The following is a 16,881-nucleotide window of genomic DNA, read 5'->3' on the forward strand; positions in this document are numbered from 1 at the left end:
TCCATATCATAACAAATGGCAAGAATTAATTATTTTTCATGGCTGAGTAATGTTCTGTGTGTGTGTGTGTATCACATATATACCACTTGTATATTTATTGATGAACACCTAGGTTGCTTTTATATCTTGATCATTGTAAGTAATGAGTCAGTGAATATAGGGGCACATAAATCTTTTCAAATTAGTGTTTTGTTTTCTTTAAATAATCACCCAGAAGTGGAATTGCTGGTTCCTTCTTTGTCTCTTGTTATAGCCTTTGTTTTCAAGTTTTCTTTTGTCTGATATAAATATTGCTATCCCAGCCTCTTTTCGTTTTCATTTTTGTCAAGTATCTTTTCCGTCCCTTTACTTTGTCTATATGTGTCTTTCAATCTGGAGTCTCATGTAGGCAGCACATGTACAGGTCTTGTTTTTTTATCCATTCAGTCACCCTATGTGTTTTCAGTGGAGCACTTAGTCAATTGCATTTAAGTAATTATCGATAGGTATGTACTTATAGCCATTTTAATTGTTCTCTTACTAGATTTATAAGTGGTTGGTCTATCTTTATTATATGTTTGCCTTTCATATATTATTTCTAGTTTTGGCCTTTTCTTTTCCACTTAAAGAATTTTCTCTAACATTACTTGTAATGCTGGTTTATTGATGATGAACTCCTTTAGCTTTTGCTTGTCTGGGGAAATCTTGATCTCTCTTTTAATTCTACTTTATATCATTGTAGAGTTTAGTCTTATTTTTTTCTAATAGATTTGTTGAGATATAATTCACATACCACAGAGTTAACCATTTAAAATGTACAATTTAATGATATTTAGTATGTTTATAGAGTTGTGTAACCATCAGCATAATTTGAGAACATTTCATAATTTCAAAAGCTCATATCCTCTAGCAGCCATGCCCATTTCTTCCCAGTCCTTTCTTCCCAGCCCTGGGCAACTCTCTCTCTAGAGCAGTGGTTCTCAACCTTTCTAATGCCGTGACCCCGCAATACAGTTCCTCATGTTGCAGTGACCCCAAACCAAAAATAATTTTGGTGGCTACTTCATAACTGTAATTTTGCTACAGTTATGATTCGGAATGTAAATACCTGATATGCATTATGTATTTTCCGATGGCTTTAGGCGACCCCACCGGGGTCGTGACCCACAGGTTGAGAACCGCTGCTCTAGATTCACCTGTTCTGGACATTTCATATTAATGGATCATGCAAAATGTGGTCTTTTGTGATTTGTCACTGTCTTTTTCAGTGAGTCTGTTTTTTTTAAGTTTCATCCATGTTGTAGCATGTATCAAGCTCTTATATATTTTTTGTTGCTGAGTAATACTTTTATTTTGTGGATATTATTACATTTTACTGATTCATCAGGTTTTGGACATTTAGGTTATTTTTACTGTTTGATGACTGTGAATATGCTGACGGGTTACTGTGTTTTCGTATGTGTTCATTTCTTTTGGATGTAAACCTGGGTGTGGACTTGCTGGGTCATATAGTAACGGTTTAACTTTTTGAGGAACTGCCAGACTGGTTTCTAACACTGCTTGCTTGAGTATGATTTCTCCACATCCTCATGGACACTTGTTAATGTTTGCTTTCAGATTATAGTCATCCTGATGGATACGAAGTAGTTTTGATTTGTATTTTTCTAATTGTTAATGGTTTTAAGCATCTTTCCATATGCTTATTGGCTACTTATGTATCTTCTTTGGAAAAATGTGTTTTCAGAGTTCATTCCTGCTTTTTAATTGCATTATTTGTCTTTTCGTTGTTGAAGTGTAAGAATGTTTTATAGCTCTAATACAGGTCTCTTATCCCATATAAGATATATAATTTGCAAATATTTTCTCCCATTTCATGGGTTGTCTTTTTACTTTGTTGATGGTGTTCTTTGAAGCCCAATGGTTTTAAATTCGGGTGGAGTCCAATTTATTTTGTTTTGTTACTTGTGTTGCCTGTTTTTGTACCACATATAAATGAATTCATGCACCCATGTTTGTTTTTTGTTTTTTTTTTTGGCTCAAACTTAAGCATATAGCTGTAGTCTATTTATATTGTTGTGAAATATTCTATTGCACATGTATACCAATTATTCATTCTCCTGGTGATGACATTGGGGATATTTTTAGTATAGGGCTATTATAAAATAAGGTTACCATGAGCATTCTTGAACATAGCATATTTGGATTAACTTGTAGGAAGTTTACCCTAGGAGTGGAATTGCTAGACAGCAGCTGTGCTCAACTATAGGTGCTCCTGCCACCGTTTCCTCAAAGTGTATCAGTTTTCATTTCTACCAGTAGGGAATCAAAGTTCATTTGCTCTGTGACTTCACTGTTGCTTCTACCACTTGTTATTGTCAGGGTTTCCTTTTGTTTGTTTAGTTATTCTAGTGAGTACAGTGTACTTTCTTTATGACTAATGATTCTGAACATCTTTGCAAATGCTTGTAACTATCTATCTGTAAAGTGCCCTTTTACATTTTTTGTGCCCATTTAAAAAAATTGGATTTTTTTTTTTTCAAGTTGAGCTGTAGAAACTGTTTACGTTTATTGTCAAATATCTCCTCCTTATAGTATATGTGGTCATTTAATGAAGAGTTCTTAATTCGAGTTCCATTTATCAAACTTTTCTTAATGGTTGTGAATATATACTACTCACAGAAATTAGGGGATTTCAAAATGACTATGAAGCTATAAAATATCCCCTAATTTTTGTGAGCAATATATCTACTACCTTCTGAAAACTGTTTTGCCTTTCACATTTAGTTCCACAGTCTGTATGTAACCCTTTTGTAAGGGTCAAGGTTTTTTCCCATATGTATTTCTGACCCATTTACTACAAAGACTGTCCTTTCCCCATTGTTCTATGGATTCACCTTTGTCACAAATCCAAGACTGGACATGTATGGGTCTGTGTCTACACTCTGTTCTGTTCCACTTACATTTTGTCTGTCTATTGCTAATGCCACATTGTTCAATGACCAGTTGTATCTAGAAGGATTTGTAACTGACATCTCATAAGTGAATAATAGGTGTACAACAAAATTTGTGCAGTAAGAGCACAGTGATTGTCAAAGACAAGATAGCTAGCTCTTGGGCTTATATGTTACTTAGATTTTTAAATTACTTTTTATGGCATTAATTTTGTTGCACGTTGCATACTTTTATAAAGTAAAATAATTGCTTGAAAAATATATTTTTAGGAAGCCATTTAATTTATAACTGAATGAGCTAAATCTCCAGAAGAGTTTAATATTGGCCACAACTGGACACCTTGGTTTGAGCCCACAGTTCAAATAGTCTGCGTATTTTGCAACATGTACCCTCTCCTGTTACATTGTTAGGTGATGTAGTGCCGGGTCGTTTCTGGGTTGGGTGAGTTTTCTGTTTGCTTGCTTTATTAGCTGAACTTTCCTCTCATCTTCCATGGCCTCCCATTCTATGTATTTGTCATCCTTTCCTGAATACAGAGCTTCTGAAGAAGTAGTTCTGGAGCTGGGAAGTCAGGAGAGGAAGACCAGTTGTTGGGATGGATGTCTTTGCTGCAAACTTCTATAGGCAGAAGATCTCAGAACAGTTTCTGGAGGCAGCTTTTCTGTTGGGTCCTCTGCCCCCCAAATCTGGCGTTTCTAGGTTTTTCCTTAACCTCTCATCTCAGCCACCAGAGGAGCCTCATGTGCTCTTTATGTTTGCAGTTTTGCTGATTATTTGGTGGTTATAAAGGTTTTATCTTTTTTATGGGGGATTCAGTGCATGATTTAGTGGCTCACTGTTTTGCTAAAATAAAATAAGTAGAGTGTCTGGGTCTCTGTCAAAGACCTCATGAATTTTTACTGAATGTTTCTCTGAGGGGGCTATGGATTATGGGCCTAAATGTTAGGTAAAATGAAGTTTCTAGAAGATGGCAAAGGAAAATATGTTCATAACCATAAGGCAAAGATTGATAAATTGAACTTTTATCATTGTAAAGGGACTCTGGCCCTTGGCATCTTTGCAGAGGATTTGTACGATGCCTGGAGATCAGTTGCTGTTACTGTTAGTGTTCCCCTGGACCCTGATTCTTTGCTTATGCTTTACTTATTTCTCAGCTCTCCTGATAAGTAGGCATGATAATAATTATTATTATTATTTGTATTTTTCTGAAGTGAGAAGTGGAGGGGGGGAGGCAGACAGACTCGTGCATGTGTCTGACCAGGATCCACCTGGCATGCCCACCTGGGGCGATGCTCTGCCTATCTGGGGCGTTGCTCCGCTGCAACCAGAGCCATTCTAGCACCTGAGGCAGAGGCCATGGAGCCATCCTCAGTGCCCAGGCCAACTTTGCTCCAGTGGAGCCTTTTGGCTGCAGGAGAGGAAGAGAGAGAGAGAGAAAGAAAGGAGAAGGAGAAGGGTGGAGAAGCAGATTGATGCTTCTCTTGTGTGCCCTGACCTGGAATCAAACCCGGGACTTCAACACATTGGGCCGATGCTCTACCACTGAGATAACCAGCCCGGGCCCATAATTATTTTAATGTCCTATTAACTGGCTCCACTGTAATCCATTATAATAGTGGATAATCTCTAGGCCTAGTCTATAGTCTGTTTGGGGGGGCAGGGTTTATAGAGGGGTCATTTGTTTTCATCTCCTGCTATGCCTGGTCATTTTGGTGGAATGTCTAATGTTGTGTATGGAAAGTTGTACAGACTTTGGCCAAATCTTATTTTCCTGTAGAGAGGACTTAATTTTCTTTTTATTGGCAAAATATGTGCAGATCATCTTGATGGAGTTGAACTGGGTCTCAGGATTTGTTAGATAGGTCTCTTTCTCGTTTAGTCTGTAGCCCTTTGGGGAGTCATCTGAAAGACCACATATTTATGAGGGCCTTTCTTAGAGAGCCCTGAACTCCAGCCTTTGACTCCACGTCTGCAAGCGGGTCAGTCTCTTAGCTCAGTTGTGTTTAACCCCATGTGTATGCTTTAGGAGTTGGCAAGTATCTCGGGAGGTAGCAAGCAGATTTGGGGGCTTACTTTTCGTTCACTGCTCTTCAGGCTCTTGGCATCTCAAGCCTGGATGCAGCGTTGGCAGCTGCAGAGTCTAAACCTGTTGCTCACCCTGGTAGACAGTGCGGGCTTCAGGCTGTTTGTTCTGGTTTACCTCTGCTCCACTCAAGGGGAGGAGGGCAAAGGGGGACAAACGGTAAGGGAAGGAGCCCTGGCTTTGGGTGGTGAACACATAATACAGTGTACAGATGATGTATTGCAGAACTTTATACTTGAAACCTATATAATTTTATTAAGCAGTGTCACCCCATTAAATTCAACACACATTTTTTTAAAAACTTTTTTTGGGGGGTTATTTTTTTAAAAAATGGTATTGCAAATTTTCATTTCCTTCCATTTCTGAAGTGTGAAATAGAGTTTTTAAAAATGATGGGGCTGGCCCTGGCCGGTTGGCTCAGTGGTAGAGCGTTGGCCTGGCGTGCAGAAATCCCGGGTTCAATTCCTGGCCAGGGCACACAGGAGAAGTGCCCATCTGCTTCTCCACCCCTCCCCCTCTCCTTCCTCTCTGTTTCTCTCTTCCCCTCCCGCAGCCAAGGCTCCATTGGAGCAAAGATGGCCCGGGCGCTGGGGATGGCTCCTTGGCCTCTGCCCCAGGCGCTAGAGTGGCTCTGGTCACAACAGAGCGACGCCCCGGAGGGGCAGAGCATCGCCCCCTGGTGGGCAGAGCATCGCCCCCTGGTGGGCATGCCGGGTGGATCCCGGTTGGGCGCATGCGGGAGTCTGTCTGACTGTCTCTCCCCGTTTCCAGCTTCAGAAAAATACAAAAAAAAAAAAAAAAAAGATGGGGCTTTTACTAAATATGAGGTATATTTTTATTTGTACTTTTAGAAACTGTACAGATTAGATTTCTTGCTGTTATTTTGGCTTCTTTTGTTAATGAGTATAATTAGAATTAATTATTGTTGGGTGGGGCATATATATTTTTGACAGAGCTCGAAGAACAGACTCGAAAAGCTCTGGAACTGGACCAGGAACGCAAACGAGCAAAAGAAGAAGCAGAACGGCTTGAAAAGGAGCGCCGAGCTGCTGAGGAGGCCAAGTCAGCGATAGCGAAGCAAGCTGCCGACCAGATGAAGAACCAGGAACAGCTAGTAAAGACCTTCACTTCTATGTTAGAGGAACAGAAAGGTTTTAGACACAAGCATGATGGAGTGAACCTTGTAAAAACTAAGTATATTATTATGTCTTCTGGAAAGCAGACCAAAGATACAAGTAACATAATAATAAAGTGTGGAAATAAACCTAAAAGTGAAACAATAAAAAATAAATGGAGCCTATTGCTAGCAAAAGATTCTGATTCACTTAAAATTTACATGAGCCACTAGCATGTTTTTTTGCTTTAAATAAATTGACAATATACTGTAAGCCCTGTAAGGTAAATGTAGGCTATAATTTATTGGATTTTTGTTTGTTCAGTGGACTTGCAAATAATAAGGAATAGACATGACACTTAGAAGACCCTGGATTTGAATATCGGTTCAGGCATTTACTTCTTACTGTCTTTGGGTCTTTCTGAGCCTCAGATCCCTCTTTTTGAGAAAAAGAATAAGACCACCTAATAAGATTGTTGGGAAACCAAATGAGATTGTTTGATAAAGTGCTCTTTAAACTGTAAAGCATTGTATAAATACAATTTTTTTTGTAGGCATTAGAAAATACTTTATTGATAAAAATTTAAAAACAGCTCCTGAGTCACACATTTTAGGTTTCTGTTACCGAAACATGAATAAGTTCTTGTCTATAGAATAACAAAAATTTACCTTTTCTTTTTATTAGCTCTTATTCACTCATTAGACCTGTTGTGAATAACATATTTATGATCTTAAAGAAATGCTACCTATTTTTAAAATGGAAGACTAAGAAAAACAAAACAGCCCAAGCATGTACATTAAAGTTTTGTTAACTTAATATAAATTATTGAAAATGATTGTTTTTTAGTTTTGGTAATTATATTGTTTATTTTAGGCAGCAGAACTTGCCGAATTTACTGCCAGGATTACACTTCTAGAAGTGGCCAAGAGGAAAAAAGAAGAGGAAGCTAATGAGTGGCAGCAAAAAGTAATTAGTTATTTGTTCATTCACTATCAATAACTGAACCTGAATACCTGTTTTGTACCCAGAAATATGCTGAATTTAATAGAGATGTAGGAATATGGGGTACTCTTACAGTAATTTAGAGGGGAACGATACCTGCATGTAGTGCAGTAATACTCATCTGTTGATGTAAGCTAGGCACTCTGGGAACGCACCAGAGGTGATAATTACTTGGGCATGAGGCACAGGTGTTTGGGAGACTCTTGTAAATGTGAGTTGGGTTTTAAATGATAAATTCAATTTTGGGTTAGAAAAGATTGGGAGTGGTAAAAGACTGAAGAGGAAGTCATTCCTGACAGAGAGGAATGAATGAGTCTGAAAAGTATGGAAGCACATGACAGATTTGAGGACAACCAGTGAGCAAGCAATTCACAAATTTTGATAGATGTGGCTGGAACATTAAAGAGGAAATTAAGTTGTGAAAGGCTTTATATAAATGCCCTGCCAAGGCAGGATGGTGGGGAATATCTGGACACATTGTGTTCTGAAGATTTCCAAACAGGATTGTAACACGATCAATTATGGTTTTATAAAAGTAACATAGCAGTCAGTTTGAAGGATGGATTGGGGTAGTGGATAGGATTACCGTACTTTAGAGCTAAAGATCCTAACTAAGGATGTGGCAGTGAGAATAAAGAGGAACAGGAATTGTGAGAGACATTTTGTGGTGGATTCAAAAGGGCATGGAATCAGATGGTTGGATATAAAGTTGAATGAGAGGGATGCAATGAAGATGATAATGAGATTTCTAATATGAGTACTTAAGTAGATGAAACGGCGATTGTCTGAAATGGCAGACAAATGAAAACTAAGGTTGGAGGAGTGGGGAATTTAAGATAATGTGCATAATTCAAACTTTAGATGACATTAACTCTTAACATTAATTCTTAAAAATTTTTTGTAGCAATATAAATTTTATAGAGAATTATGTGTATATATGTGCAAAAGGGCTAAAACTCTGTAAACCTGCCTGTTTACTTTATTAGAATTTTATAGAGACATAGAAACTTAAATATCACAGGGACAAGTCCTGTGAATTATGGAGATTAGAAAATTCACACGAAGACTCACATTCCTACAGACCAGGATCGTTATTATACCTCAGTGCGTGTCCTTTCACGATCTTTTCCTGTTTGTGTATGTGTATCATTCACATTTATATGTTCACTGTTCATTTTAGTCAGTTTTCATTTCATCTGATATTACACTATATTCAAAATTTTTTTTTTAATTTAGATATACCTAATTAACATTATATTAGTTTCAGGTGTACAACATAATTCATATTTGAATATATTGTGAAATGATTATCACAGTAAGTCACTATACAGAAATACAAATGTTTTTTCTTTTTGATGAAATTCCTTAAAAAAAAGAAAGAAACAGACTCCCTGCATGTGCCCTGACCAGGATCCACCCTGCAAGCCCCGTGCTGGTTAGTGCTCTGCCCATCTGGGGCTGCTGCTCTATTGCTCAGCAAATGAGCTATTTTAGCGCCTAAGGTGAGGCCATAGAGCTATCCTCAGCACCTGGGGCCACCTTACTTGACCATTCAAGCCATGGTGTAGGAGGAAAAGAAAGAGAGCGAGAGAAGGGGGAGAGGGGAGGGGTGGAGACGCAGATGGTCACTTCTCCTCTGTGCCCTGACCAGGAATTGAACCTGGGACTTTCATACTCTGAGCTGATGCTTTACCGCTGAGCCAACTGGCCAGGGCTGAAAAATTTTAAGCTAACTCTCTTTAGCGACTTTCAAACATACAATTTTCTTAACAACAGTTGTCATGCTATACATTATATCCCATGACCTATTTTATAGCTTGGAGTTTGTATTTACTAACCCCTTTGTTGTATTTTGCCCATTCTTTCCTCTGGTAACCACCAGCTTGTTCTCCGTATCTATCTGTTTTATATTCAACATATAGGTGAGATCATATAATATTTGTCTTTCTTTGTCTGACTTATTTCACTTGGCATAATGCCTTCAAGTTTTATCCATGATGTTTCAAGTCACTAGATTTCCTTTTTATGTCTGAATAATATTCCGTTTTGTGTTTGTTTGTGGGCATATTCTTTATCTACAGTATTTATTCCTCAGTGGACACTCAGGTTGCTTTTATATCTTGGCTGTTCTAAATAATGCTACACTACATGTGGGGTTGTATATATCTTTTCAGGTTAGTGTTTTTGTTTCCTTTGGGTAAATACCCAAAAGTAGACTTGTTGGATCATATGATTGTTCTATTTTTAAATTTTTGAAGAATCTCCATACTGTTTTTCATAGTGGCTACACCAATTTACAGTCCTACCAGTGTGTATACACTGGGTTCTTTTACTCCACATTCTCACCAACACTTGTTTGTTTGATTTGATTTTTTTTATAATAGCTGTTGTAACTGGTGTGAGGTAATATCTCACTATGGTGTGATGTTCATTTCCCTGATGATTAATGTTGTTGAGCACCTTTTCATGTGTCTGTTTTAGTGATCTGTATGTCTTCTTTGGAAAAATGCCTATTCAGTTTTCTTCCCATGTTTTAATTGGATTGTTTGTTTTTAACTATTGCATGGTATGAGAGTTTTATATATATATATTGGATATTAACCCCTTATCAGATACATGATTTATATCTTCCCCCATTTGGTAGCTTGCCTTTTGTTGATGGTTTTCCTTTGCTGTACAGAAGCTTTTTAGTTTGATACAGCTTTGTTTAGTTTTGTTTTCTGTTGCCTTTTTTTTGGTATCAAATACAAAAATCATATCCAAGAGCAATGTCAAGAAGCTTATTGTCTATGGTTTCTGCTAAGAGTTTTATGGTTTTAGGTCTTAAATTCAAATGTTTGATTTATTTTGAGTTGATTTTTATGTATGGTATAACATAATGGTCTAGTTTCTTTTCATATGGCTGCCCAATTTTCAACACCTTTTATATATATTCTTGGCTGCTTTCTTATAAATTAATTGAACGTATATGTGTGGATTTATTTTTGGGCAGACTATATTCAAAATTGACTCAAAAAGTCTTTATAGCTAATTTGCCCGGCCAGTGTCCAAAGTAGGACTCTGCATTGCAGCTCTTTGCTCTAAGTCTGTGATATTCAGTTATTACAGGCACCCAGATTTTCCCTCCTCGTGTATTTTTGTCTAGTTGCTTTCTCTCAGGTCATTCAGCTGGTCCATTTTACATCAATATGAATTGCCACATGGAAGATAGACCTAAAAGCTTGAAGGATTCAAGTTAAAAGTTTTTGGTTATAATGCCTCATAGGTGAGACTTCCATGTAATTTATTATACTAATTAGAATATTTTTGCATGTTATTAATAATTACACCAGGACAGTAGTGTAAAGCAGCACTTCACAGGCAAACCAGCATAATGTGATCACTCAAATAATTGGTTTTGTTGGATACTTCCTGTTGTATCATATCAGATGATACTGAGTACCTAGTTAACTCATTATTAGTGATTTTTTTATTATTGGATTAGAGTAATTACAGTCTGAGTCCTGCATTGTATGGTTACATTTTCCCTCTTGTGGCTAAAATGTAATCTATTAGGTGTGGCAATCTTTGACGTTATACTGACATCCATTTCTCATCAACCATTTGCAGAACAATTTTAGCAATAATTGATAATCCTTGCCAGAATTAATAATTAGGGTTTCCAAGTAATGTATGCTTTTTAAAATTGTCAGTCCTGCCTGCTGATATTCTTCTGTAAAAATAGAACTTTCATCAATAGCAGCCTAGTTTCATTACCTGAAATCTAGTTTCTATTAGTAGGTATTACTTTAATTTTTTTTTAATTACTGATTTTTAAAGTTGCTGATTAACTTATTTTTAATACTCAGGCTTATGCAGCCCAAGAAGACTTGGAAAAGACCAAAGAAGAGTTAAAAAGTGTGATGTCTGCCCCACCTCCACCTCCACCTCCACCAGTCGTTCCTCCAACAGAAAATGAGCATGATGAACATGATGAGAATAATGCTGAGGCCAGTGCTGAGTTATCAAGTGATGGGGTAATGAACCATAGAAGTGAGGAGGAACGTGTAACAGAAACACAGAAAAATGAGCGTGTAAAAAAGCAACTCCAGGTATTTAAATTTTGCAATTGTATGCATATTTAAAATATAGATTGCATTTTCCTCTTATTTATCAAAGCAAAATTATTAAAAAGGAACATTTGCTTTTTGGAGCTTTAACACTAGCTAGCCTTGTGATTGGTGAGTGAGGGCTTGTCCTACAGGCACATCATTTCATTTCTTTCATGTAGGACTCCATTAGCCAGTGTTTGTTAGTCTTCTATAACCAGACCTTAACTGGTAGGTTATTCTTTAATTATAGCTTGACCCATGTTTAGAGAAAGTATGTTAATGCTGTGTTTAAGAAACAAAGGAATTTAGTTGTTAAACAAAGTATGCAACAAAAAGCAATGATAATTTAATAGACTACCAGTATGACATTACACAATCTTAATTATTGTTTGCTCTAATTATAAAATTAGATCAAGGAGATAAATTTAAATATTCCTGCACTTTTTTTCCCATTAAGTTCCCTAATTTTTTAATTGGAAAAATCTTATTTTTTACTTTAATTTTTTGAGAGAAAGAGACAGGAAGGGAGAAAAATGAGAAGCATCAATTTATAGTTACGTCACTTAAGTTGTTCGTTGATTGCTTCTCATAGGTGCCTTGACTGGTGGGCTCAAGCTGAGCTAGGGACCCCTTGATCCAGCCAGTGACCTTGGGCTTGAAACCAGCTACCGTGGGATCATGTTGATGATCCCGCACTCAAGCTGGTGAGCTTGCACTCAAGCCGACGACTTTGGGATTTCTGACCTGGGACCTCAGTGTGCCAGGTGGACACTCGATCCACTGTGCCACCACCGGTCAGGCTGGTGAGATCTTTAGAGATGAATAAAGAAAAGAAATTGAGGTGTTTATTTTAATAAATATATTAAGACTTGAAGAAAGCTGCTCTCATGGTGTAGATTTTAGATCATAAAATAACAATATTTTATAATGGCTACATTAAATCTTTTGTAAGTCCTTACAAGTATTTCATGAGAAAGTTAAGGAAATTGAGATATTAACACAAAATCGTAATGGTTGATGGGTGTAGAAATGAAAGGCCATGAGTATTTTTTCCTAACCACTATCCCCACGATTTCTACAAGTAAAACATACTTACCTATTTTAAAGATTTCACAATGGAATTTTAAATATACTAAAAAGCAGGTTTCTTACATGGGCATTTTTGTCTTTAAGCCTTTTTTCATAAGTTTCAAAATCTAAGAAAAAAATAAAGTCATACTTTTTTATTTTTTAAACATAGGCATTAAGTTCAGAATTAGCCCAAGCCAGAGATGAAACCAAGAAAACACAAAATGATGTTCTTCATGCTGAGAATGTTAAAGCAGGCCGTGATAAATACAAGACTCTGCGACAGATTCGACAAGGCAATACAAAGCAACGTATTGATGAGTTTGAAGCAATGTGAGAGCTGTTATTTTGCATACATGTTCTTCATAAGCTGAACCACCAACAGAGAAAAGCAGGCCTTTGCTGATGTGATGGAAGGCATCCCACCTTGCCAAAGCACTTACACCAGTTTGACTGTGGTGGCTGAAAGACAGATTTAAGGGGAGCTCTTCAACATTAAGGCAGTGGGACACCACGCTTGGTTTTCTTTTTCTTTTGAGGCAGGGAATGGAGAAGTGTTCATCACCTCCTTTCATATTTGACATTTTTAATTTTTTTTCTGTTGAAGATTAACACTAAAGGTCATGTCTGACAAATGTGTATGTGTGATTAAGCACCTTGTACATTTTCAAGGATGATGTGATTTAATGAGTGTTTAGGTTGACTGCTTTCCCTTGCTCCTTCCATATTTTACCTGCATGTATTTCCACATTGTCTCTCATTATAATTTCTCAGTGTGCCCGTCTCATAACTTGCCATGCCCACAGCCATAATTCTACCACCTTACACATCATTGGCGGTGTTTACAATGAGGGTAGGTCACAGGTGGACAGTCTTTGTGTCACATTGTATAGAAGATGGCTGTGAATCATGAAAAGAATTAAAAAGTTTAATAGTGTAGTGTGCAGCTGTTGGCTAATTTTTTAAACCCCAATTTTATTACATTATCGGATATTTGATACTTGCTTATTTACTTAATTTACAGTCATCTTAGCTGAATTGATAGGCATTCCTCCTCCTGTCTGCCTTCGGTTTTCTTTGCTTACTGATTCACTAAGGTGTAGACAGCTGGTAGTAGTTCCCTAGGAGAGATTATCGATGAAATACTACCTGCAAATAACAGTTACCTGAAAGACTTTAAAAGTTTTTCTCTTTCATAGACAAACACATTTAATAAAAGAAAATAATACACATTTATTGTTAATTGATTATAATCATTAAAATCCCTGGACCTTCCTGGAAGGGCAGCATGTAGAAACATCAGTCCCCTGAGGGGACAGCACTGCTACCTCACTACTACACCTATGCTGACTGGTTGTTCAAGCACAGTGAGTGTTCAAGCTATATGTTTTATGATGTATAGTAATACGTTCAATCATGAATAACTGTGTTTGAGATTTCCTTTTCCTTCAGAATTACCTTGGAGTGCTAAATTTTCCACTGCCTTTTTGTTGAGCTGAATTGTAGGACTAAATTGTATTAAAATTGTAAGCTTTCACTGGTATACTACCTTCTTAGAGAGATGTTGTATGTCTGAGGAAGTGTGTGTGTGTTTGTGTGTGTGTGTGTGTGTGTGTGTGTGTGTGTGTGAGAGAGAGAGAGAGAGATGTTGCCATTGTAGCATATGAAGAGTGTCTGTATCTTCATTTCTTCATATAATTGTTACATAATCACTTTAGCATATTTGGTTTCTAAATCATTGTGCTTATTTTTTTTTCAGTCTCTAACCTAAGAGTACTTAAATGTGGTTTATTAATCCTACTTTAGAAATTATGATATTCAGTAATAAGTTCAATTATAAATCTTTTTAATCTGAAAGATGTTCTATATTCACATGTTCTAACATTTTCTTCATTGTAAAACATCTGGTTTTGAAGATAAGGAAAGCCTTGTTTTCTCTGTGTGGTTCAGCTACTTTTTATTTGGTATTGTGCATTCAAATTGACATCTATTAAAATTTTCATTTTGTTAAGACATTTTTCATGCACAATAGATTGGAATTGTGTCTGAAAATATCTCTTGTGATTTTTTGATTTTGCTGACTTTAAAAGGATTAATCTGGGCAGACATTATGAAAAGGAAAGGTTGCATTTAATATATTTTTTGGACTTTGTAGAACAAAATATAACTGGTTGACCTTGAAGTGACTGTTGTACAGTGGTTGTGCGCATGCTTCAAAACACTATGGGAGAGAATGTTTCTACTTTGCACACATTAGAGGAATACATGGTGAACCCTGCTATTCATGCTTTATTGCATAAATGTTCATTTTTCTAAAACAGTTGCCATAACATGTGAAAATAAGGACTGGACTACCATTGGATTTTATGAATTTTCTTCATTTTGAATTATGTGCACTACCATTGCTACATCAGTTTGATATCAGTGTTGAAAAATTACCAGTTATATTTGCTGTTTATAATCTATTTGTAGATTAGGATTAAAATGGAGTCAATCCACTTTTAAAGTTGTGTGAATTTTTCTAAACAGGAACAACTATTTGCAATATGGATTTTCATAGTAATTAAACCAATTATAACTTTTATTAGCAGTTGAGAGCACATGTTCATAAAGCACTGTAAAAATATATTAATGAATATTTGGTAAATTCCCACAGGCTTTTACCATTAGTATAATTTTGTGTTGTACAATTAAGTTACAGTTACATCTATAATTTTGGATAACATTCATTGGTTAACAATAAAGTGACAAAAGCTCATGCCTTTTAGGTCCACTGTTGTTATTTAACATGGGGTTTTTGGTATATTTTCTGAAAATCATCATCTCTGTTAGGCCCATAAATCATCACATTTTAAAAATGAAAAGCAGTTAGGAAAAAATTCAAAATCCTCCTGGATTTACTCTTTTCCCTAAATTATACCTTTTTTGAAATGGAGGTAGTAGTGCTTGTTAATTTTGTGGCAATCAATAAATGACTCTGTTGATAATAGAAATCAGGATTTTTAGTCATTTTTTATTGTATAGTATTTAGTTTCTTTTTCCTAAGGAAGATACAGTTTTATTGTCATTGATTGTTATTGGTCAATCACTATTAAAATGCTAATATTCTTTAAAGAACATATGCTAAGTGCATTTATTTAAATACATATTCTTATTTTAAAGTAGCATTACAGAGCAGTTACCATAAATCTAGAAGTTAATTGTCTTTTTAAAAGTTTCCTACTAATTTATAATGTAAAGATTATTCTTAAATAGACAAGGGATAAATCTAAGAATAGATGTCTTCTTAGTTTTTTTTTTGTTTTTTTTTTTACAGGGACAGAGAGAGAGAGAGAGGGATAGATAGGGACAGACAGACAGGAACAGAGAGAGATGAGAAGCATCAATCATCAGTTTTTTGTTGCGACATCTTAGTTGTTCATTGATTGCTTTCTCATGTGCCTTGACCATGGGCCTTCAGCAGACCGAGTAACCCCTTGCTGGGGCCAGCGACCTTGGGTCCAAACTGGTGAGCTTTTTGCTCAAACCAGATGAGCCTGCACTCAAGTTGGCAACCTTGGGGTCTCGAACCTGGGTCCTCCACATCCCAGTTCGACGCTCTATCCACTGTGCCACTGCCTGGTTAGGCTTTTCTTAGTTCATAGTAACATTTAACTTACTTTTTTATTGCTGTTGTCAAAGGCAGGTAGTGATTTCTTTATTCTGATCCTCTGAGAAAAGGGCATTTTATAAGATTTTGCTTTATATTGAATCAGAGCTTTTCTTAAAGACTAGAATTACCTCTTACAGAGTACCTTGGACTGTATTGGAACTCTTTTTCATGATTATTATTAGAAAAGAGTTTCAATGTTACTATTCTAATTAAAAATAAAAAATGCCTACCTCTTTCTCAGTTTTGATTACTTTGTTGAATAGTGATGTTAGAAGAGAAAGTAAAAGTTTTCTGGATCCAAAAGCATCCATCCCATTTTACATATGTATGATGAAAAAATTCGTTTTTTTTAAATCTAGAGCTTCAAAATGAAGTATAAAGAATTACTGCTTTTAGCATTAATTTACTGATTGGTATAAAGCAAAACAAGATATTTTTAATAGGATAAGGGGAAACATTTAAATATTGAATTGCCCTGGTAGACGAGTTGCTCAAGTTTGTTCCAAATGAACAGAACGCTAGCATCTTCTTATTTTGTACTTTTTTAAGCTAGATTATGTATTAAATGTTCTGATGTGGTTTATTATGCAGAATGACAGTATTCTAGTACATTTCAAAAGCTCAGTGGATTCTGCAAATGTTTTGATAACTCCATAAAATGTCAAGGCAGTCTGAGTCCTCAGATTTTACACTGTAGGCTCACAGTAATGTTTTATATATCAGAGCTTATCACTTTCCCATCCTTGACTTTTGTACTTAAGCTTAACTCCCATTTTTTCCTAGTGTCCTACTTCTTAATATGCCCATCTTCCAAGGTTTTAGAGCTGCCATTTTCCCTGTGGAAAGCATTAACTCCTTGCTTTGTTGCCTCGGTATTTTGACCTCCCTTAAACTCTGTGATACAGTTTTCTGATTTCAGGTTCCATACACTGTGTTAGG

General features: G+C 36.3%; 1 protein-coding gene across 3 annotated transcripts in view; it reads left to right on the forward strand.

Moving 5' to 3' along the window:
* The window catches only part of RDX (radixin), a 69,714-nt gene extending 54,657 nt beyond the window's left edge, over nucleotides 1-15,057 (forward strand). For all 3 annotated transcript variants that reach the window (XM_066247227.1, XM_066247234.1, XM_066247219.1), the window contains exons 11-14: nucleotides 5,968-6,128; nucleotides 7,003-7,095; nucleotides 10,980-11,222; nucleotides 12,463-15,057. In XM_066247227.1, the coding sequence (XP_066103324.1) occupies nucleotides 5,968-6,128; nucleotides 7,003-7,095; nucleotides 10,980-11,222; nucleotides 12,463-12,627 (662 nt within the window). In that variant the 3' untranslated portion in view covers nucleotides 12,628-15,057. The remainder of the gene's footprint in view (nucleotides 1-5,967; nucleotides 6,129-7,002; nucleotides 7,096-10,979; nucleotides 11,223-12,462) is intronic.
* Nucleotides 15,058-16,881: the final 1,824 nt, after the last annotated feature.

The sequence above is a fragment of the Saccopteryx bilineata genome, chromosome 1, assembly GCF_036850765.1.
Source record: "Saccopteryx bilineata isolate mSacBil1 chromosome 1, mSacBil1_pri_phased_curated, whole genome shotgun sequence".
Lineage (NCBI taxonomy): Eukaryota > Metazoa > Chordata > Mammalia > Chiroptera > Emballonuridae > Saccopteryx > Saccopteryx bilineata.